This window comes from Cryptotermes secundus, unplaced genomic scaffold, assembly GCF_002891405.2.
Source record: "Cryptotermes secundus unplaced genomic scaffold, Csec_1.0 scaffold174, whole genome shotgun sequence".
Lineage (NCBI taxonomy): Eukaryota > Metazoa > Arthropoda > Insecta > Blattodea > Kalotermitidae > Cryptotermes > Cryptotermes secundus.
This window is the reverse complement of record NW_019734351.1, coordinates 695,930-718,954: the sequence shown is the minus strand read 5'-3', so window position 1 is coordinate 718,954 and position 23,025 is coordinate 695,930. Positions and strand designations below refer to the sequence as shown.

General features: G+C 40.1%; 2 protein-coding genes across 4 annotated transcripts in view; one reads left to right on the top strand and one right to left on the bottom strand.

Moving 5' to 3' along the window:
• Nucleotides 1–7,899, bottom strand: part of LOC111868782 (sodium/potassium/calcium exchanger 3) — a 76,255-nt gene extending 68,356 nt beyond the window's left edge. The window contains exon 1 of one of the 2 annotated variants that reach the window (XM_023859746.2): nucleotides 7,847–7,899. In XM_023859746.2, coding sequence (XP_023715514.1) covers nucleotides 7,847–7,877 — 31 coding nt within the window. In that variant the 5' untranslated portion in view covers nucleotides 7,878–7,899. The remainder of the gene's footprint in view (nucleotides 1–7,846) is intronic. The other variant, XM_023859747.2, reaches the window with a different exon arrangement.
• LOC111868779 (sodium/potassium/calcium exchanger 4) overlaps nucleotides 1–23,025 on the top strand; it is an 81,285-nt gene that overhangs the window by 34,585 nt on the left and 23,675 nt on the right. Inside the window, exon 1 of one of the 2 annotated variants that reach the window (XM_023859742.2) lies at nucleotides 18,227–18,712. The exons of the other annotated variant lie outside the window; for it this stretch is intronic. Within the exon in view, the coding sequence (XP_023715510.1) occupies nucleotides 18,550–18,712 (163 nt within the window). The 5' untranslated portion in view covers nucleotides 18,227–18,549. Of the gene's footprint in view, nucleotides 1–18,226; nucleotides 18,713–23,025 lie in introns of those variants that run through there. 2 annotated transcript variants of the gene reach the window in all.

The window sequence follows — 23,025 nt, the reverse complement described above, 5'->3', positions numbered from 1 at the left end:
GCGTAGATCTGTGAAACTGTTAAAGTTGTGTGTAGTTATGAGTTATAAGTGTTCAATAAACCCTGTTACGAATCCAAACCCCATGTCTAGTCACTAGCGCGCGGCAGTAAGTTTGCTTGAAATATTAATCCCATTAATTTGAAACAGAAAATGTTTTATAAGTAATTTCTTGCAGCGAGTTCTTCAGTGTATGCACGAAAATGTTAGTGCCTTCAAGTTTCATGTAACCCATTCGACGTGGTTTGAAAATGAGACCCCTATGAGTGCCTATTTCATCTTAAGAGTTTTGAAATTTATTGAAGAACGACCAAAACTGGCAAAATATTTCCACGTTGCTCATAAAAACAGTAATTAGAAATTCTATATAGAAGTTAAGCAGGGGTACGCCGTGGCGTAGTTTGTTGAGACACTATGCTACAAGCCGGAAGGTCGCGGGTTCAAGTCCCGATGAGGTAATTGGATTTTTCTCAATTGACCTAATCCTTCCAGCAGCACTCTGGCCCTGGGGTCGACTCAGCCTCTAACAGAAATGAGTACCAGGAATTAATTAAATAATTTTCCTGGGGAGCAAAGCGCGGCCGGCGCGTAAGGCTGACAACCTTACCGCCATCTTTGAGCAGATTTTCGAGATAATGTGGGAACCTCAGCGTCTCACAACCCTATGGGCCTTCACGGCCTGGTACAGGGATAGCTTTACTTTTACTTTTTTTTACTGTAGAAGTTAACCTCTCTGAAATTCTGCCTTAACTTTGCTCAGGCACAGCGCCTGTTTCCAACTCTCCGGTGAAGGACAGTTCTGCCGTAAGTCACTCAGTGTAAGGAAAGTTTTTAAATTACACTCCAGTTTTAATATATATATACACATACCGAGATAAGGAAGCCGCTATAGCTTTTTCGGTATAGCGACTGGCTATAGGCTGGACGCCGAAGGTTCTAAGTTCGAGTCCTGGTAGGGAGAGATTTTTCTTCTCTTCACGTCGTCCAGACCGGCTCTGGGACCCATCCAGCCTCCTACCCAGTGCTACTGAGTGCTTTTCTCCAGGGTCAATGCAGCCAAGTAGCGAAGCTGACCTACAACTAGTGCCGAGGTCAAGAATGCGTGGGTCTCTACATCCACTTCCCAGTACATCTCCATGGAGTAATGCTTAAGTAGTTAGGCACACTGGAAAATTTCTTACATACCAAATTATTTGTCAAATATAGTCCTAATTGTGTTTCATGCCACTGAAAACATATCTCGGGAGAGTAAATTTAATGTGAAAATGAAAATTAATCTCATCTCTTTCCGTATGCTTTACATAACTGCAGACTTTTCCTCTAGAAATTTTAAAAATTGATTACAAGGGTATTAAAATGTCTTTATTATCTTCACTAAGGTACTCCTGCATTTGGATTTTGCATGGAAATGATTTTGCATCTTTTCGAGCGCTCCTCTATGATGAGAGATCTTATAAATCAAACTGATAGGGAAGAACTCTTGCGTAATTCCAGGGACTATGCCTCAATACTTGTTAACAAATGTAATGGTTTTTGTTTTGTTTTTTTCTGACAAAAGGCATATTACTCTCAATTGTAATTCCAGTCGTTTAGAACTGGTAATCAAACTGTTTAGTTCGGACCTGCTGCAACCTCTCCTGCACTCATAATTAACACTGATATGAAATAACATTAACAATTTGAAAAAATCTTTTCACAAAGCACGAGATGTTATATTGTGCTTAACCGTTTCATGATCTCTCAATTAGAGATAGGCCAATCTCCTATGATTATTATGATCATTGAAGTCACACACAAAAAATATTTTCGTAAGTAAACACATTTACAACCGTAGCATGTTTCTGGAGAGGCTCTGTCCTGTAGTATCTCACAAAACACATTGTACACGAATATTCTGTTAACCACTTCACAAGATGTGTGATCTTTGTTTACATTTCGTGAAGCCTCTTGTTGAATAACTTTACTATTTCTACTGCGTAATTCTTCCAGAAAGAATTATATATATATATATCCTTTTAATATCTTGATTATGAAAGGATTCTTTCTATGAGCTCAAGTTTATATTATGAAAATAATTAAAGATATAGCCACCTGTGATACAAGGTAAATATAGTTTATTGCAAGTAATTTATTTTAAATTAAGGATTTTAATTAAAGTATTTAAAAGTGTGTCACAACAAGACTAATGCTTGAATGACCTTGTGTTACAGAACTGGAGATTTGTTTTGCGAGAGGCGGGTGGGATGAATTATTGGCAAGTCTGTAAATTCCACTATCACGTAGACTTAGGATTTGACATGTTTTCGCCATTTTGAAAACTAAGTGCTTATTTTGTGAAATAGGGTATTATTTTTCAAATGCCTGAATGAAAAAAAGTCGTTCAATTATATATCGAGAAATGGATCACAGGGGCACTGTTGCTCGCAACTAGTGATATAGATTTGAAAATTATGCTAAAAATTTGGAAGCTATGAAACAAAAAAAAAAATAGGAAAGGGAAAGAGAAAGAGAAGAGAGACAATGATGAAGTTCCTCAAAATTGTAGGCAGTTAATCTTGCACAGCAAAGGAAAAAGACTGGACGAGAAGACAGACAACTAAGAAGGCATTTTTTAAGATCCGTGAAGGTTTACAGTAAAGTGGATAAACTGGAATAATAAGTGAAGGAGCAATCTGACATCTGCCTCAGCACCCAGCTTATTTCTATATTAAGTGTCTGTCGTGCACCTCGTGAAAATCAAGATTCACAAAGTGGCTGGAAATTCTTTCCGACTTCTAACAGCATACATTGGGCTTAAGTTCACTTAAGCTGGCCTAAGAGCTTGAAAGAGAAAAATACAGGGACAGAATTGTGAATTTTCTCACGTAACCAAAAATAAATGGCCGGTCACGGTAGCCGAGCGGTCTGAGGCATGTACTGTCTTCGCTCGCTTGGAAACCGGGATCGTGGGTTCGAATCCCACTCAGGCCATGGATGTTTAGTTTGTGTGTGTGCGTTTTTCTGTGTTTGTGTACAGGTAGAGGCCTTGCGACGAGCTGATCACCCGTCCAAGGAGGCCTACCGAATGTATAAGATCTAGAAAAACCGAAGTGAACGGAGAAATTCATGGAGGTAGGCCTAGGCCCACTGGGGCTGTAGTGCCAAGGGGGAAAAAAAATAAATGTACACACAGGGAAATGGAAGGAGCGATGCAAAAGAATGGATGGAACTCAAATGCCCAGACAAACTATAACTTACAAAATATTTTACAAAGGAGATGTATGTAAAAGGAGGAAAAGATGGGTAGAATCGTGAAAGAAGTCGAATAGGCTAATATCTAATCCTTGGAGTGAAAAAAGTAGAACAGTGGAGTAGACATATGTGTATGTTGCTGGTGTAGGTGATTCGCACAAGCAGTGAGAGCAGCAGCACAGAATCACTATGGCGGCGTGACGTGTGGAGGGCGGTGGGGGCGGGGCGGCAATGTCATGTTCCCCATGACAATGAATCAGCCTCAATGAGAAGACCGAAAGAAGAACGGCCCAATCTCCTTTCCCTCTGCACCGACAGCTTAGCAAAGGAGACACTACAGCTATATATAAGGTGGACACAATTTCAAACACTAACTTTCACAAATCAAAGTTCAAAATGTTATCGTACGCAGACACTTTACACTGCTGTATGTACAGAACCCACAGTTTCAGTATCGCCAACACTAAAGTCCTTCTTAATATAAGATCGTTAGTTCAAGCTACCTCCTATCCTTACAATGTCTCCCTAAATTAATCTTGATATTGTCAACCCATCTTCTTCTGATCCTTCCAAATGAGGGTCATCCTTAAAGGTTTCCCAAAAAAAATTCTGCGTACATTCTATATCCTTGCCATTCTAGCTACATTCCCAGCTCATCGTAACCTATCATACGTTCCACTATCCTAGCAGCACCTGGCGAGTCTGTATGACATGGAGTTCCTTATGTTCTAATTTTTCTTTTCAAATTCGCATAATGAGGGTTGGAGTCCAGCTGGGTTCACTCGGCACGTCAGCTACTGATTGGCCTATTGTACCTGATGATGGAGAATATAGTGGGGAAACTTGTCCCAGTCCTACTTTGTCCACCACAAATCTCATTTGACCAGACACGGGCTTGAACCCGGACAGCCGCAGTGGGAAGCCAGCGACTAACCGCTTGAGCTGTGGCGCGGCCTCCTAATGTTCTAAGTAGCCAGCCTAATTCTTCTGTCTCAGATCCTAGTATTTCTTTTACTTCCGAATACTTTTTTGAAGCACTTTAGCGTATACTATTTCCTCAAAATAATGGAGCGACATTTCGCATTCATGCAAAATAAATGACAAATGAATGTCGATAGGTAACAAAATTCACATGTTATGAATAGTATAACATTTTTGCTGTGCATGTGTACGGTTACTGATTATTAGATTAAGTTGTATTGTGTCTTCAATTAGTAATTATAAGGAATACCAAAACGGTGAAGGTTTTGTTATTTTAATGAGAGTTCTATATCGATGGCTATGTTTCGATTTACGAATGTTGGTTTCTCTGCAAAACGGTTAAAATGTTAACAGACCCAAATATGTGTTCCGTCAAACCTCTATTAATCTCAAATTTCATATTCCCCAATGAATATCTGTACTAAGTAGATGCATAAGTATTCGTAGAGTCTTTTCAATTACGTGTGCTCAGAACTTAAAAGAACGTTAGGCATGCAGCGCGTACACGTTACTTGTGTAACTGAGCATACATATCACAGATTTAAATGACATTAAAAATACTTGAGGATGAATGTTAAAATGTCATTGTCAGTAGTCGAATATTTCATATGATCGGCAAGAAAAATGAATCTTCTTAACGCGGTTTGACTCCATAATATTGGAGGTTTACATGACGGCGATGGTTTGAATAGTGGTATTCTGGGTTATGATGATGTTTAGGATGGTAGCTGGTTACCAAGTTTTAGGAGGAACCTTTCTGGTCCATCTTCAGCGAAGCGGTGACATCGTGTAATTTTATAGATTGTGAAAACCTACCCTGAAGATTAAGGCAGCAAATTCTTGCAAATGTTTGTTAATCATCTTCCAAATGTACATTGTCACAAACCAGAAGACTACAATCCAATACTCGTTACTTCTACGCCCACAGGGCTTCTTAATTCTTTGAAATCCCAAATTATTTCACCAGTACGTACGATTTTAAGTTTCTTTCTGAACTAAGAAAAGTATACACCCAACGCGTATTGTCTCGTAACTGTGTCGTAACTTCCGTTGTCGGAAATCTATACTCGACTAGTCGAACTTGAGGTATGTATCGTTCTTCAGAATTAATCCAACCTGATTACTCCTCGTTATCTAAAGTAGTGATCCAGTTCTTGCTACTCTCGTCATCAGCAATGAATCTCGGGAAAAGAAACACTTTCCCTCTTCAAATATGTTGCAGCTTATATAGGACAGAACTTGAAGTGTGCCCCACAAGGAATAACCACGGAACTATTACTGGAGCATCTAAAAAAATTAAATTCTAAAGAGCGAAATGGTTTAAACTGCGGAAAATCACTTAATATACGTTTATAATTTCATGGAGTACAATCCTTCATGAGAAGCTGATAGTCGTTTAACACATAAAGTAATTCTTCACCCTACATAGAATCAGGAAGTTAGTTAACATGTTCACAAGGGCCCGCTAATTGCATCCATTACATATATTCGAAACCAATGTTTCTAACATTCTTTTTAATATTATCACTTATGTACGTCTAGGAATTCTAAATTATTTCTTTCCTTCATTTTTCCCGTTAAAAATTATATGAGCTTTTCTCATTAAGTTTCATTAAAGTAGGAAACTCAGTAATATTTTTACGTTTGATTTGTTTCATTCTGGTCCGTCACACTAACAATTACAAATATAAACCACTCCGTCCAATGTGACCTGTAAGTTTTTTACTACATGAAAACTTAACACCCTTACATGTTTCGGTCTCTGTGGACCATCTTCAGAGGGCAAACATCACTACAAATAGGAAACCACTATCACATAAGTTGCTTAGACGTAAAGTACGTACACTTATATGCTACAATGCATAGTACACATAATAGAACATTTCACAAACACAGCAGTTTCCTGGGAAAGTAAAGTTTTTAAAAAATTATATAAAATTTCTTGATGCTAATTAAAATTTTTTTTTTTTGTATTTTTTGTATTGTCAATAATTAAAATTCGTAAACCATGCAGGCTCGTGTTCGTCCTCCCATTGTCCTCCCATCGTCCCTCTTGTATGGGGCAGATATTGTGCCACCTGGCTATCTTGGCTATATCTGCCCCATACAAGAGGGACGATGGGAGGACGAACACGAGCCTGCATGGTTTACGAATTTTAATTATTGACAATACAAAAATACAAAAAAATTTTAATTAGCATCAAGAAATTTTATATAATTTTTTAAAAACTTTACTTTCCCAGGAAACTGCTGTGTTTGTGAAATGTTCTATTATGTGTACTATGCACTGTAGCATATAAGTGTATGTACTTTACGTCTAAACAACTTATGTGATGGTGGGTTCCTATTTGTAGTGATGTTTGCCCTCTGAAGATGGTCCACAGAGACCGAAACATGTAAGGGTGTTAAGTTTTCATGTAGTAAAAAACTTAGTCACATTGGACGGAGTGATTTATATTTGTAATATTTTTACGTTACTGAGGACGGTAAATATATCTTCCTCAATTCATGGCACAGGCAGACGGACTTCACGCACTCAGTACAGTGTACATATAAACAAAAGGGACTCCTGAGACCGACGAATATATTAGAAAACGAAAAATATTTATGTACTATAGGTTGGGCCGATACATTAGAGTTCGGCAGTATAGAGGAGGCAGTACATTTAATGCAGATTGCATCCCCCCTGGTTACTTTCGGCAGTTGAATATGGACTATATCTTCATGGCTCCTGTCTGAGAACCACCTCTTATTTAGTAAAAGTAAAAAGTAAAGCTATCCCTGTACCAGGCCGTGAAGGCCCAAAGGGTTGTGAGACGTTGAGGGTCCCACATTATCTAGACAATCGGCTCAAAGATGGCGGTAAGGTTGTCAGCCTTACGCACCGGCCGCGCTTTACTCCCCAGGAAAATTATTTAATTAATTCCTGGTACTCATTTCTGTTAGAGGCTGAGTGAACTCCAGGGCCATAGTGCAGCTGGAAGGATTAGGTCAATTGAAAAAATCCAATGACCTCATCGGGACTTCAACCCGCGACCTTCCGGCTTGTAGCAACCAACTACGCTACCGCGTGCCCCCCTCTTGTTTAGTGCTATAGCTAAACATCCCCTCGCGCCACAGTTAAACAGCCACTGAATGACAAATATACAATTATATAATGGAATATAAACGTTGAAGCAATTTTAAATAAAATATATAGACCACTCTTCATGGCTGAATGTTCGAACACAGTAAATCCTTCCGAAACACAGGTCAGGACACTACGGGCCAGTTTATCTTCCATCAAATGAACTGACCACTGAAGCAAAGAAGATAATCACATTACTTAATGGCGTCAAGAATATGAAGATTGAAGTCCAGAACGCAGTTGTCAGAAGCAAATAGCGTTAAACTTGCAAGTCGTCACTAGTGACACACATATCATTAAAAAATAGCACTTCGCAAATTCGGATAATCCACAAAGTTCATATAAATTATTAAATGGCGATAGAAAATATAAAACGTAATAGAAGTAAAACGGACGAGTCATAGAGCGAATGCGAGAACGGGCGCGATGGTGAGAACGCTGCAATCCAATAACTCAGTAACCGTTATAATTAACGGACTAATTAATGAACAGACAATATATATATCCTACCTCCACCGCCGAAGTCATCACTGAAGCCCATGTTCACTGGACGAGAACCTCTCACCGAGTGGCCAGGGCATCATATTAAGTGACATTGATTGAAGCGGTCGCACCAGTGAGTCGAGATATATATCGGCATTGTCTCGTCTACAGGGTGTTCCGCTATAACTAATCTCTTACATTCATTTGGCTTCTTTATCCATATATTTGTATAGGTCCATTTTTATTTTTATTAACGAGATGCGAGTCATGAAGTATTACGTCACATCCTTCAGATTTCATAGCTCACTAAAATATTGACGTATTCAGGGAAATGAGCACGCTCTTTATCTGGATTTGAAGGATAACGTCCTGTACTTAGCACATTTTCAAGGTGGCAGCCTTGTGCTTAATTGAAGTATCGCGCCGTGAAGACGTACGTATCTTAACTGCAGCACCAGATTATGGAGGGGTCGTCAAATTTACGCGCCGGCCGCGTGGACCCGAGTAGTGAATTCCCAGCACTTACTGAATGGGAAGGTGGGTGTGCCCAGAGCCTCTATGGGCATAATCGAGATGAGAAAAAATCCCTACCGAGAATTGAACTCCGCTTCCTCGATCATCAAGTCTATAGTTAACTATAGCTATCCCATAGTAACGGGTAATTCACATTGTTGGAAATTTTCAAGATGTATAGAATGTATTTTTTTTTCACCAGTCGTCTCAAAGACAAATTAAATTCATACCAGAGGGAGTAACTCCGTGATTTTAGTCCGCAAGCGAACTATACCGACCGAGCGACCGCCGCCTGTCGGTGAAATTTAGTGCCAACTTTTGCGGATAGAGAATGTCGCGTGGTCAGCTCAACGTAGAGGAACTAACAAATTTATTATTTATTTCACCACAATTATGTGTATAAGCGCACTAGATTATACATTACAACATTTTTTTTTTTCGTCTTTTTTGCCATCATTAGTTAACATATTGGCAAGTGTGGGGTGACTGTAGACGGGGTTTTGGATTGGATAATTGGATTTATTGACACCTTGTTCACACCACACGGAACTACAGACAATGTAGCGCTGTCGCAATCCTACGTGCATTACATTTCACCGTCACACACATATTAGGGTTCTCAGTCTTCACTAATCGTATCCTGGCAACGGATTTTTCACAATCTCACTGTCATTTAAAATCACACATGAAGTTTTATTGTCAGAGGCTGATTCCTTTCTTGCCATTTTTCTGCAACTACCAATTCCGAAGACTCGACTCAATTCAATTCCTCTGCTCCCAAGCTCACATCCTGGTAGGCTGGCGTCCCGAAACTCGCCTCTCCGCTTTGAGAGGTCAGTTGAGAGTACAAGGACGGGTGAGTACAGAAGAGTACAAGGACGATTTTGAAGTGGGTAGATTAGCGATAGCGCTATAATTGACTGTGATTAAGAGAAATTGTAAACGAAGGTGATAATAAATCACTCACTTACTCACTCATGCAGCTGAGCCCTTCTTGAGAAGCCGCCATCTGCGCAGCTACTCAGGAATTTCCCAGCATTTTATGGAACCCGAAGGTTTATTACATTGCTCACAAGAGCCCTCCACTGGCCCCTATCCTCAGCCAGATCAATTCAATCCATATCATCCAACTCCATCTCTCTCAGATCCATTTTAATATTGTCCACCCACCTAGTTTTGCTCTTCCCAGTGTTCTCTTTCCATCTCGCTTTCCCACCAATATCGTATACGCATTCCTCTTCTCCCCCATTCGTGCTACATGCCCTGCTCATCTCATCCTCTTTGACTTGTTAATTCTATTTATACTTGGAGAAGAGCACAAGTTATGAAGCACCTCATTATGCAGTTTTCTTCAACCTCCCGTCACTTCATCTTTTTTACTCCTACTATTCTCCTCAACACCCTGTTCTGTGTTAGTAAATTCAATCATCAAATCCAAAATCGTTTTATTATTCGTCACGCAAACCCCGAATACGTGACGTCTGGTGTCAGAGGTGGTCGAATTCTATCCATTGGACCCAATTGTTAGACTAAAGACCGCAGTACTGCGGAAATGCAAGTGGAACAAATGATGACCAAATGTAAAGCAGGAATCCACGACAAAATGAACACCGACAGAGAAAAAAGAAAAGCTGACCGAGAAGAAATGCTTGCCAAAATGGAAGCCGATAGAGAAGAACTGCTGGTAAAGTTGGAAACCAACCAAGCCAAAACAGAAGCTAACCACAAGAAGATGATGACCAAGTTAGATGCCCATCATGAAAGGATAATGACCTGTCTAGGAAAGACGCTAAAATGTTGTGTTGCCATTGGTCAGTGTAGGGAGAAAGTAGCATAAAATTAAATGAGAATGTAGAGATATATATTACCTGATCATGGTCGAAAAGTCGATACATGTTGTAATGTATAGTCTAACGTACTTATACACATAAATTGTGGTACTATAATAAATTAGTCACGTACAATATGACGCTACAATGCGGTGTTTTTATAATAAGAGGGACAAATACAATAATTGAAGCATCCTGAACGTGGCTTCGGGAAGGTCGGTGGTCAAGAGAGTAAGAGGTAGAACAGGGGTTCGGAATATGTGTATAAAAGAATTCAAGAGATTCATTTGAGTAATATGATGAAATGCAGACAGTGTTTTGTTAACAGGAAGGATTCCTTGTCGTAATTTGGCATTACATACGTAGTTGTTAAGGATACGGAGTGGATAACTTAAAATGTTTTAAAATAACGGCTGTAAGGATTAGAATGAGATTACAAAAGTTCTGTAAAAGTACAGATGTATATTCTCAGTCGCTTTAACTGTTGCACAGGCAAATTCTTTTCCATTTTGAATGTTAAAAATATGCATTTTACACTCGTACTGCTGTCGCTTTGAAACTGTCGGATGACGCCACAGTTGATTTTATCAACTCCACACAATGGCCACCAAATGCTCCAGATCTCCATTAATCAGATTACCGTGTTTGGAATGAGCAAAGCGGTTAAGTAACTGCCTGCCTGCCTGCCTTCCTGCCTGACTGACTAACTCCGTAGGGCTGAGTCCCTCTTGAGAAGCTAATAGTTCCTCAGCTACTCTGGAGATATCTAGCATTTGAAGGAAGTGTACCCGAAGGTTCATTACCGTGTTCACGTAAGCCTGACAGTCGTCCCTGTCCTGAGCCAGATAAATCCAGTCCATAACCTTACGTTCTATTTCTTTGAAAACAATTTTAATATTCTACATCTAGTTTTTCCTAGTGGATACCATTTTTCAGGTTTTCCAACCTAAAGTTTGTATGCATTTCGTTCTTTCCAATTAGTGATACATGCTCTACCCATCCACCTCGATTTGATTACCCAGATAAGGTTTGGGGACGGGTACGAATTATGAAGCTCCTCGCTATGCACTTGTATCCAGCCTGATATTATTTCATCCCTCTTAGGTTCGAATAGGATCAGTGTTAGGGCAGTCGGTGTAGCGACTGGATACAGGCTGGACGACTGAGGGGTCGGAGGTCGAGTCCTAGTAGGGTCAAGAATTTTATTTTCTCCACGTCGTCGAGACCGGCACTGGGGCCCACCCAGCCTCCTATCCATTGGGTACTGCTGGTTCTTTCCCCGGGGTTAAAGCGGCAGGGGCGTGAAGCTGAAAATTCACCTCAAACTAGTGCCGAGGACAAGAAAGTGTGGATCTATATATCATCTCCCCCATACCACTTCATGTCTTAGTGCTTAATTAGTTAAGCAGAGGGAAAACTTTACCGTTTACCTTTATCCTTAGGTTCGGATTTCTTTTCATCCTATTCTCAAACAAACTCATTCTGTTTTCTTCTCGCAATATCAGAGACCAAGCTTCACGCTCACATAAAATTATATTTTTATGTATTTTAATATTTGCTTTTAGGCAACAAGGAAGAAGGAAAGAACGGTTCTAAAATGAATGGTAGCAAGAATTCTATGAAATTAATCTATTCTTAATTTTCTTTCCTGATTGTAATTTCGATCTATATTAGCTTCGTTCCCAAATATTTGAAATTTTCCGCATTTTCAAAGTATCTATTAGTCATAGCTCAAGCAGTTAGTCGCTGGCTTCCCACCGCGGCGGCCCGGGTTCGATGCCGGGTCTGGTCAACTTGGATTTGTGGTGGACAAAGTGACACTGGGGTAGGTTTTCTCCGAGTACTTCGGTTTCCCCTGCCAATCTTCATTCCACCAACTGCTCCACAATCACCCTCACCTATCATCTGGGGCTGGTACAATAGGCCAGAAGTGGGCGCAGTATAAGGGACTTAGTCCCACCCCACTAGCAATAAAAAATATATTAGTCGAATGTATGATATAATTTTATCCTGTATTTTAATAACGACATACGTATTTATCATGTGATGTAGTGTTCAGAGTTCCTGAATACAGATCCAAAAGTTCGGGTTCGATTCCCGGCGCTACCAGATTTCCTGAGAAGTAGTGTGCCTGGAACGGTGTCCACTCAGCCTCGTGAAGATAATTGAGGAGATGTCTCAAGTAAATAGCAGCTCCGATCCAGAAAATCGAAATTAACGGCCGTGGGGATCCATTACGCAGACCACTCGGCACCCTCTATCCGCAAAAGTTGGCACTAATTTCGCTAACAAGCGGCGGTCGCTCGGTCGGTATAGTTCGCTTGCGGACTAAAAGCACAGAATTTGTTTTGTTTGCTTCTCTACCACCGTCATTTCTAGCTCCTATTAGAGTGTCTGTACTCCTCATTATGACATTTATGTTTTCCCCTCAATGCATTAACATCAGCTTAGACAAAACACGTCCAACGTGGTCTTTGACCTTCAAGGATAATAAGCAATGGCGATAAAGCATCTTCTTCTTTCAGACTATTCAGGATACGAAACGTGAATGAAAGAGTTAGCGTACAAAGACCAGAGCGAATATAAAAAGACCCAGGAGCTACGGCAACACGTAACGAGGCATCTGACAGAATTCACTCCCTCGTCCACTAATGGAATAGATGGATACAGGCTCTTCTTCGGAACAAATACGGTTCCTATTCAACATCTATTCCAATAAAGGAAATGTGGCTAAATTACAAATACAATTCAAAAGTTTAACATCCGAAATGGTGAATGTTCTTCTGCTTAACGAATTAACCGAACTGAATACATATTTTTGGATGTTTTGCACAAATTAGATGGGTTTCATTGAAATTCGTAGAGCCGTTCACGTTTATATTTAAAGAGCATCACAACCCGGTATATTCGTGTTCCATCACCGGCACATGGGTCAACACAGTAATACTTAGATAATCAAGAAGTCTTCTGAAAAAGTGGCAACTTTGAAATGTGAGTGACAAGAAATTAGAGCAAATTAAATCGAGAATCATGTAACACAAATACTTTATAATCATCATCATCATCATCATCAGTAATCTGTCAAGACGACAGGTCCACAGTCTCTTCCAAAACAATTCCTCCACTTAATGCGATCTAGAGCTTTCTCCTTCAAATGACAGTATCCTCTTCTGTCCCCAAGGTCATCCAGCATCTTCTTACGTCTTCTTCCTCGTCTTCTTGTCACTTCTATCCGCCCATCTATCTTTCCTTCGATAGCTTCTTTTAGAAGGCAGTTTCTGCGTAAAACATGACCAATCCAATTAGCCTTCCGTTTTCTTATTTCATGTAGGATATTCCTCTGCTCACTGACTCTAATTAACACTTCTTCATTTCTCACATAATCGGTCCAACTGATCTTCTCCATTCTTCTCCAACACCACATTTCGAAACTTTCCAGATGTTTCTGATCTACTGCCCTAAGTGTCCATGTTTCAGCCCCATACAGAGCTATGCTCCAAATGTAGCATTTCACTAGTTTCTTCCTCAAATTTAAGTCCAATTTGCTGGTAAAAAGATTCTTCTTCTTGCTAAATGCAGCTTTTGCCATGGCAATCCTGGATTTAATTTCACAAGTACACCTTCCATCATCTGTTAACAAGCTACCCAAATATTTAAAACATTTCACATTCTCCAGTTGTTTTTGGTCTATCTTTATTGTGACTGGGGTTGGTTGTCTCGAAATTTTCATTACTTTTGTTTTCTCCACCTTCATTTCCATGCCATAGCACCTTCCAATTTCAATTAGCCTATCAATCATGCCCTGTAGCACAGTTTCTTCCTTAGCGATTAACACAAGGTCATCTGCATATTTCACAGTTTGAATAATTTGCCCTCCTACTTTGAATAATACCGTCATGTATTTAGGGATGTGCGACTGTAGACGGGGTTTGGATTGATGACGGATTTAGTGTACACTTATATAACTCGTTACTGCATTTTAAAGATCACTAACACAGCCTAGTGTCCTCAGTCGATTAAGGTTTCCATTAGCCGTTTCCTGGCAACAGATTTAAGACAGTGGAAATTTTCAGCTTCCGTGGTCACGGCGTTACCCGCTGGTTAACACTCCACAGCTGAACTCAGAGCGCCAGCTTGAACAGCCGTAAGCGAGCATGTTCATTCTTAAGATTGTGTATGACTTCTGCTTGTTGCCTCCACAATTTTGTTATATAATCGTGTACATATGGAAGGTTGAAAGCTGTGGACCGGCGTGCACCTTTGAAAATATCCAGTGGTGCGGAGAGCTTTGTTTTAGGCTCCACAATTTTAAGAGGTAATTCTCTTCCGCTAGTTCGTAGGCGGGGCAAGCATAAAGCATTACTGATCTGATCAGTGCCTTATGGAGGGTTTGTTTAATGTTGGCACTTGGACGTTCATTTTTTAATAAGGAGTAGATTGTAAATTTCTGAAGGTATTTGCTTAAAATATTTCTAGGTGCAGTCTTCATGTAGTCCTCTTGTCGAAGATTACAACCAGATATGTTGCATGATTGACGAAGGGGATTTTCCGTCCTTTCAATGTAAGATGAACCTCAGGGGGTCTAAGTATATGAGAAAAGTAGAAGGCCTGAGCTGTATTTTTATTGATTTTTATGTTCCAGCGCTCACACCATGTCCTAAAACCTCACTGCAAGTTTCTGAGAACACAAAATTTTTTTTGCGGTCTGTCGCATATATTGTGGTGCCATGAGCAAGGAGACCTAGATAGACTCCAGTTACTCCATTGTAGCATGTTACATAACCGTTAGCTAACAGTGCCTGTTTCTCTGACTCCACAATTCTTTCTCTGAACAAATACGCCACAATACTTTATAAAGAAGACGATTTTCGATTGGCTATTTGTGCGTGTTATTCGTAGGAGATTGCGATAAATGCCTGCCTAGACGCTTCATTTGATAACGTGTAGCACTAGAAAGGAATATGAGAAAAGACGGGGAGTTAACATTACGAAGGTAAATGTATAGTTCTCCCTGTGTTTCATTAATTAAAGACTATGTATAGCCTCACCATTCTTGATATCGACACTGGATGAAGGTGAGTGGTCAACTTAATACACCATGTTCCTCCCTCCCGGGGAAGGAGCCCGCGCTACCAGTTGATAGGTCGATGGCAGGGCTCCAGACCCGGTCTGGACGCTTTGGAGGTGAAGAAAATCTTTTTCTCCTACCGGCAATCGAACCCTGGCCTTCTAACCCGTAGCCCACTGACCTATAAGAGCACGGAACCTTTTTTAACGAATTATTAGAATTCCCATTGGATTCTCAGCGGGTGTTAAGCTAAAATCAAAATATATGTTAAAGGAATACTATTTGGAAGGTTGAACTTGTTCGAATGTGTTCTAGCTGTGGACTTCTGAACTTGATACAGCAGCTGCCACCTATGCAGGATGACCGTGAGTCATGAATTTTATCAGGCAGTAAGTTGTTTACTTGCTCAGTCTGTTTGTTAGTTAATAAGTACTCGGTCAGATATTAGTCTTGTAGTTACAGCACGACTGAAAAAGATGCATTTCATAAATGAGGTGATCCTTTTCGTCGAGAGAGGGAAACGCCAAAGCTTTGACAGAAACATCCGACTACTAAACAATGTATAGTGTATGTCATGAAAACCTGAGCTGATAAATTACAAATAACAATTAATTTCCTTATGCACGGTAAAGGGCAGGACTCGCCTGCTGGGTAACAGAATCGATACATAACAACGGAATGCTAAACTAAAAACTAACGTCCGGTGAAGAGGGGGAAATTACAACATAAACATAAGGCAATAAAACATCAATGCATAAAAAATTTATTTCACCTGCATATTAATAGAAGACCTAGCAAAATTTTCACAACAGATGACATCAGTCGCTGAGTGGATTCGGGATAGAGGGAAGTAGACCACGGAACAAATGCCTTGACATGTGAAGAGGCACTATAACAGTGGCGTGTGTGCTTTAACATGTTTTACAATTTCATAACTTTAATGCATTTTACAATGGTAATTATAAATTCAGCCGATAACAGTGGCCGCGCGGTCTAAGGCATCGAATGTATTTGCCCGCTCGAACAGTGGGATCGTGGGTTCGAATCTCACTCGAGGAATGGAGGTCTTGTGTTTATTCTGTTTGTGTTAGGTAGCGGCCTTGCGACGGGCTGATCCCCCGTCCATGGAGTCCTATCGACTGTCTAAGATTCAGAAACTGAAGTGAAACGAAGCGTTTCACGGATGCCCTCTGCTCCAAGTGGGAGCAACAGGAATAGAATAATAATAAGAAGAACATAATTATAAGTTCAACAAAGAAATTCGCCTAGAATGTTAGCCAATATTAAGGATCTGAACAATTAAAAACAATTTCTTTAGAATGTACACTATATATTTTAAAATGACAACGAACATGTATCTTTAATTATTGAGATATACGTAATTTTAATACAAAATTGTATGTTATTTGAAATACAGTATATATATATGTATATATTTAATGAGCTAAGCCCAAAATAACAGGAGAAATTTGGATGAGGAACTTCAAAATTTTTATTCCTCACCCAATACTGCAAGGATGACCGAATTAATAAAAGTTCAGATTTGGAACCTTAAAACAATAGCTCACTGAGGAGACCTAGGCATAGATGAGAACGTAATACGTAAATGCGAAAGGCAAAAAAAGAAATCGTCCCTATGCTTAATTAAGTACTACGCCATGAAAACATGTGAGGGAATTGAGGTATAGCTCCGCCATTCTTTACCTCGGCTGTAGATGGAGGTGAGTGCTCAATCTCACGTTCCAGCCGCTTTACACCCTCGAAAACAACTCTCGGTACCTATTTTGTAGGACGCTAGGTGGACCCTAGACCTTATGGAGAAAAAATTATGTCCCCATACCGGGAATCGAACCACTACTATCTTGCCTGTCTCTATACAGACTGAGCTGTCTTGGCTGTTGATGTGGTATATACACTTATGCTATATGAATTCGATGATTTGACTGTCTCGGGATATGGTTTAATGACGGGCTTTTGAAAACAAGAAAATTAAATTTTAGCGTTCTATCAAACGGTGGAATGTATTGGGTGACTCTTTAAGACCTCGTGCCGAGAAGTGAGCCGGTCTGTTAATTAATTAGATAGTCGGTCAGTTAGTTACAAATATCAGGAAGAAAACAGAAATCGTTTCAATGCAGAGGCCAGGGAATTCTGGAAGTTGTATAGAAACTGGGAATTTTTAAACAACGCTCAAGAACTCCTAGTGCCATGTCAGTCAATGTGTTAGAGTATTAGTATGAAGTAGAAATTGTTCCAGTGCAGAGGTGCAAGAAGTTGAGTATTTTTCACATTCTTGAGAAATGATCAAGCAGTAAATTATTTGAAGAAAGCAGTCTTCTGGGATTTGGCACCGTGTATATGTGATGTTAACCGACGTTTCGGAGGGACGTATCGCCTCCATCTTCAGGGTAGAAGAAAAAATATAAGAAATCTGCAAGCGAAGAGACCGTGAGAACCGGTAAAAACAGACTGTGTAGAAATATACACAGCGTACATTTCCACACAGTCTGCTTTTACCGGTTCTCACGGTCTCTTCGCTTGCAGATTTCTTATATTTTTTCTTCTACCCTGAAGATGGAGGCGATACGTTCCTCCGAAACGTCGGTTAACATCACATATACACGGTGCCAAATCCCAGAAGACTGCTTTCTTCATAGTCACCGCCGTGAAAGCCTCAAATCTTACATAGTAAATTATTTCTTCCGTTTTTCTGTGCGACGTAAGTCCGTGCTAACAAAGCCATAGCCTGTCTCCGTCAGTCCTAATGTTAAATGCTATAGTTGTAAGAGATAAGGCTATTATGTTCTCTTATCGTCTTTTGTGCTTCTAATTCAAGAATTCACATGCACTACTGCGTGCACGGGGAGTGGGGGTTGTCGGCGTGTCTTACGAAACTGGATATCTCAATTATTCCTGAAGGCGTCTGTTAAAAATTTCCTAGCGGAACAAAGACGAACTATACAGTATTTTATCTCAGTCAACAAACATATACAAATATATTTTTAAGTAACAGTTTAAATATATAGTGACTTCCATCTTTCCAGAAACCAGAAGCCAAGAGCTGATGTTAACGACCAGGTCTTAATAACGAGTACAACTGGTTACGTAACTTCAGTTGTTTGCTGCGTTAAAATAAATCTCGTGACTAAGAGAAATAATTTAAGTCATTCAAATTTTTCTCGGACGTTTATGTTATTCTACTATACAAACAAATAGCACAGTTTGATTAATTTATTATTTACTTGTTATATAAAGTATATAACTTGCATGTTTGAACAGTAGTCATTCGCAGCTTTTCAAACCTCAGTCGTTTGCTTGATATGGTAAAAACCACCGTTTGGCCTGAGTGTGGGCCGAAAAGGCATTTGTCTGCTCATCTTGGCTACAGACTTCTGTTTCTGGTTACTGTCCCTACGGTCTACTGCCTCATAGCAGCCGGTGGAAGAGTAATTGAGCATCAGAACTTCCAGAAGCAACATACAGGTAATCAGTATCACATACGTTTTGTGTCTGTTTGTTGTACTATATTGACATTCAGACTAACAATATAATAGCAGAGCCATCAATAATGAATCCCGAGTTTGGACGTAACACCGATCTAGGTCCATCATCCTCATTTTAACAACCTATCCATAACATGCATATTAATGTTACACTTCCAGCTCCTCTTCAGTGTTCCAATGGATGTTACAAAAGACATTCCTCCACCAAAATTTGCCATCCTCACCATATCCGCATGCCCGGCCCACCTTGATTTCACTCTCATAACACTAGAGCATATTTTGCAGACGTCGCGAAATTTATAGATGTATAATCGCAAATTTATCACTTACTTTCTCCTTCTTAGATCCTAATATTTTCAAATATTTACTTGTAAATTATGTTTATTTCTATAAATTTCGCACCCGCACAAAATAGCTGAATTAGACTTACTTTTTCTTATCCAGAATATCAGCATTTTCATACGTATGTGGGGTAATTACAGTTTTTAACTAAGTATAAACATTTCCGGGATTTATTATTCTGTTAGTTTCATCATAACCTCATTTTTATTAATGTTGCCATATACTTAAATTTTTAGAAAAATATCAGATGATTTGTAACATACTTTATGGCTTTGTTGCTGATATTAAGTTTCGTGTATTTATGCCTTTAGTTTCACATCCAGTATGCTACATCCTCTTCAGGAGTGTGGAAAAATTTACGCTTTATTCTTTGTTATTTGTGTTATCGAACGGATCGACACTATCAGTACAAACATGCATCTGCCATAGGTCCTTTAATTTACGTCCTTCCTGATTGACTAAAATATTTCTTGATGAACATAAATTAATAATATTGTTACAGACATACACGCAGACAGCAAGGTGATTTCATTAGCCTACTTTTGTTTCATTCAAAACAAGAAATACAAGAAATAGGCCTATGAGATCATCTTGCTGTCTCTATTTGTATCCCCCCTAACAACTTCTGAACGCCAGTGCCGATCTTAATGAAAGTTGGCATATACAAATACTTCGCATATATGTCATGATAGCTGATGTCATCTAAGCAGCATACTTAATAATTTCTCCCATCAGTAACAACAGCACTACACTTTCAGTCCCTCAATCTGCCTTACCAGGATGTGATTTCTGATAAGGATATGTTTCTGCAGATGTAACTGCACCAGAGAATTCGCCATTAACAGCTGTCGTGTACGATGTTTCAGACGTCAGGTGGGTTTACTGAAGGGACCCTGAAATAAGGAAAACTGAAAGAGGAAGTGCTATCTTCTTTAGGTAGAATTGTGAGACACACACTCTTATTTTTTCAGTCGCTATCCAGTGGGGGCTTTGTTGGTTGTAACCCTCTTTCGCACAACGACACAGTTAACTCTGTCCCTCCACAAGTCACCATGGGTCTCCGAAGAAAATCTGGTCAATGACCTTCATAGTGCTTTTAATTCTGTCAACACCAGCCACCTCGTCTTATTTTGTGACTTCAATCTGAGTGAAGAATTGTTAGCTCATTAAATCAGCCCCTGAAATAATTCTACAAATTTTGGTACACAAATTCATTTGTGCTTCTTCAGTATACAGTCTGTTACAGCACATTGTAAGTCAGTAACCAGCTACTATAAAACTATCTGACAACATGTTCACATAAATACTGTTAGATGTGCAAATCTCATGTACAGCAACAGATACAATATCAATACATTTCATTTGTCCTAATGTCAGGACGTTATTAAAATGGATTTCAAAATAGTGGGCTAGAGGAACTGAATAGTATTAAACTTGCTTGGGATAGGGTCAAATGGCGGGTTCTCGTGAATGGTTCGAATTCCATAAACGGCATGGAATTTTTTGAGCAGCTGAGTGCCAACAAACTTCTCAAGGAGGACTCCGCTACTTGGAGGCAATTTGTTAGGGTAGTGTTCCAAAGTCTGCGTAAGGCCGAGTTGTGTGCTGTTATGGCCATAGTTGACAGTACTGTCACCCAGAGACCGCTCCATTGGACAGCAATTTCTCAGTGAGACGTGACTTGATTGTCCAAGCGTCTTGTCGCACTACGAGTATGTCCAGACCAAGTCTCATGAATGTTCTTATTGGTGACATCTAGCATTCTGAGTCAAAATTTGAGATAGGCTATAGCTGGAATGAATCACGTTCATATTAAACGGTTTTGTAAAGAAAAGGAAATTTAAAGGGGGCACGAGATTGGACTGCCTAGACAATGGGATGGCGAGTGTGGATCCCCTTCGGATCTTGAATAAATATCCTCTTGGTTTTGTCCAGGGTAGATAGAGGCAAGGCAGTGAGTAAGGATTTCTGTGAGATATCCAAAATATTGTAGAGTACTTAGTTCTTTTTTACTCTTGATTTAAAATCTTTGGACACAGCGTTTACAGGTAGATGTGAACTCTATATTGCACTAGTCTAACACAGATACTCTAAATGCATTTTTGCACGGCTTTAAGACGAAAGTGTGCCATACCTGTAAGAAACACTTCGTCTAAATTCATTAGAAGGCTCAAGGAAGAACTTTGACCCCAAAACTTTAAAGTTCAGGGCTGGGAGATTCTGTAGACTAGTTTCATGAGACCTTTCAATCAGTTCAAGTGGAGGTTCCCATGACTTTCATGTTATAAAGAGGGCAGACTCTGACCCCGTTGACCCCAAAGAACTGTACCTTACTATTTGACGTCATGGACAGGCAAGAATAAATCTCCTTACCGACTGATTCTTTGGTCCTGTAATAACTTAAGTGCAGATATCTGCTTGACCAAACAGTCAGGTGCTTACAGACACGCAATCCTTTTACACAGCAAGGAAAATAATTTGCACTTCAGTCCTAGGAATTTCTGAAAGTATCATTAGCCTTGAAGTAGAATGAATTACAGGAAGAACTACTCCATGCACATAAACAGCCAGTGCAGTTAACGTGACAGAAGTGCAAGAGAGGAAATTAAATTCGAAAATTAGTCTCTTCCGTAATACTTAGTTATGGCGGCGGACACAGAATTCTCCCTAAAGCTCTGTCTATCTCTCTGTGTCCCTGTCCGTCTATCTATCTATCTATCTATCTATCTATCTATCTATCTATCTATCTATCTATCTATCTATCTATCTATCTATCTAATACGTCCATCCACACACCTATCCGTGTATGTACAGTAAGTGTGTATGTATTGTGGCATGTTTGCTCAAGGCAAGGAAAGTAGTCAGACCCCTCCTCTCCTCGTAGAGGAGATCCCATTAAAAAAACATAGAAATCTGGGAAGAATAAAAATTTGGTCATGGGTCCCGACGGAGTCCGATAAAAAGAACGACTGTGCTGACAAGGACCAGCAGAAATTTACTGGACCGCACTGTGAGCTAGTTCGGTGGTTGGCAGCCAGTGAGTTCAGCTCGGGAGCAGCAAATGAAAGGTGCCAGCCAGCGAGGACAGGAGCCGTTGGACACGGAAGCCGAAGACGCTGCACCGTTGGAAGCCGCTACCTAGCAGCGCAGTGAAGACCATGGCTGAGAACACCAATTTGTGTGTGGTAGTGATTTATAAAGTATAGTCATGGGTTGAGTGTCTAAAGGCCCGTCCACTTTACTCGTGCTCGTGCGTCAGAAGCTTACTGCTTCCGGAAAATCAGGATCTTCGGCTGATATCTGTTGTGAAGAAATGCGAAGGCTTTGTATGCAAACCAGTTTGGGCGTCCACTTCGTCAGCTCCAGATCCTGATTTTCCGGCAGCAGTAAGCTTCTGACTCACGAGCACGAGTAATGTGGACGCGCCTTAAGAGTTCAGTAAATCCGATTACCAATCCAAATCCCATCTGTGGTAACTCCATCGCCTGACAACTGGTGTCAGAATTTGGATTGGATTGAAGATTCATACCACGGAAATGAAATAAATGACGGAACAAATGTTGGAATGCCTGCTGACAAAAGTGAGAGAATTTTACGTAGAGAAGATAGCCGAATTGAAGGCCACTGAAGAGATGCTTGAGGCTAACCAACGAAGGACTAAATGCAAGATGATTACCTGGCTAGAAGGAACAATTGCCTGTCTAGAGGGCATGGAGGATAATCAAGAAAAATTCGAGGTCGTGGATTTGGAGGCCAATGCAGAAGAAGAAGTGCATTTAATGGAACCGAAGGTTTAAAACATTGTTTACAATAGGCCTCCACTGGTCCCTATCCTGAGCCAGATCAATCCAATCCATACCATCCCGTCCTATCTCCATTTTAATACTGTCCACCCACCTACGCCTTGGTCTCCCCAGTGGTCTCTCTCCTTCTGGCTTTCCCACCAATATC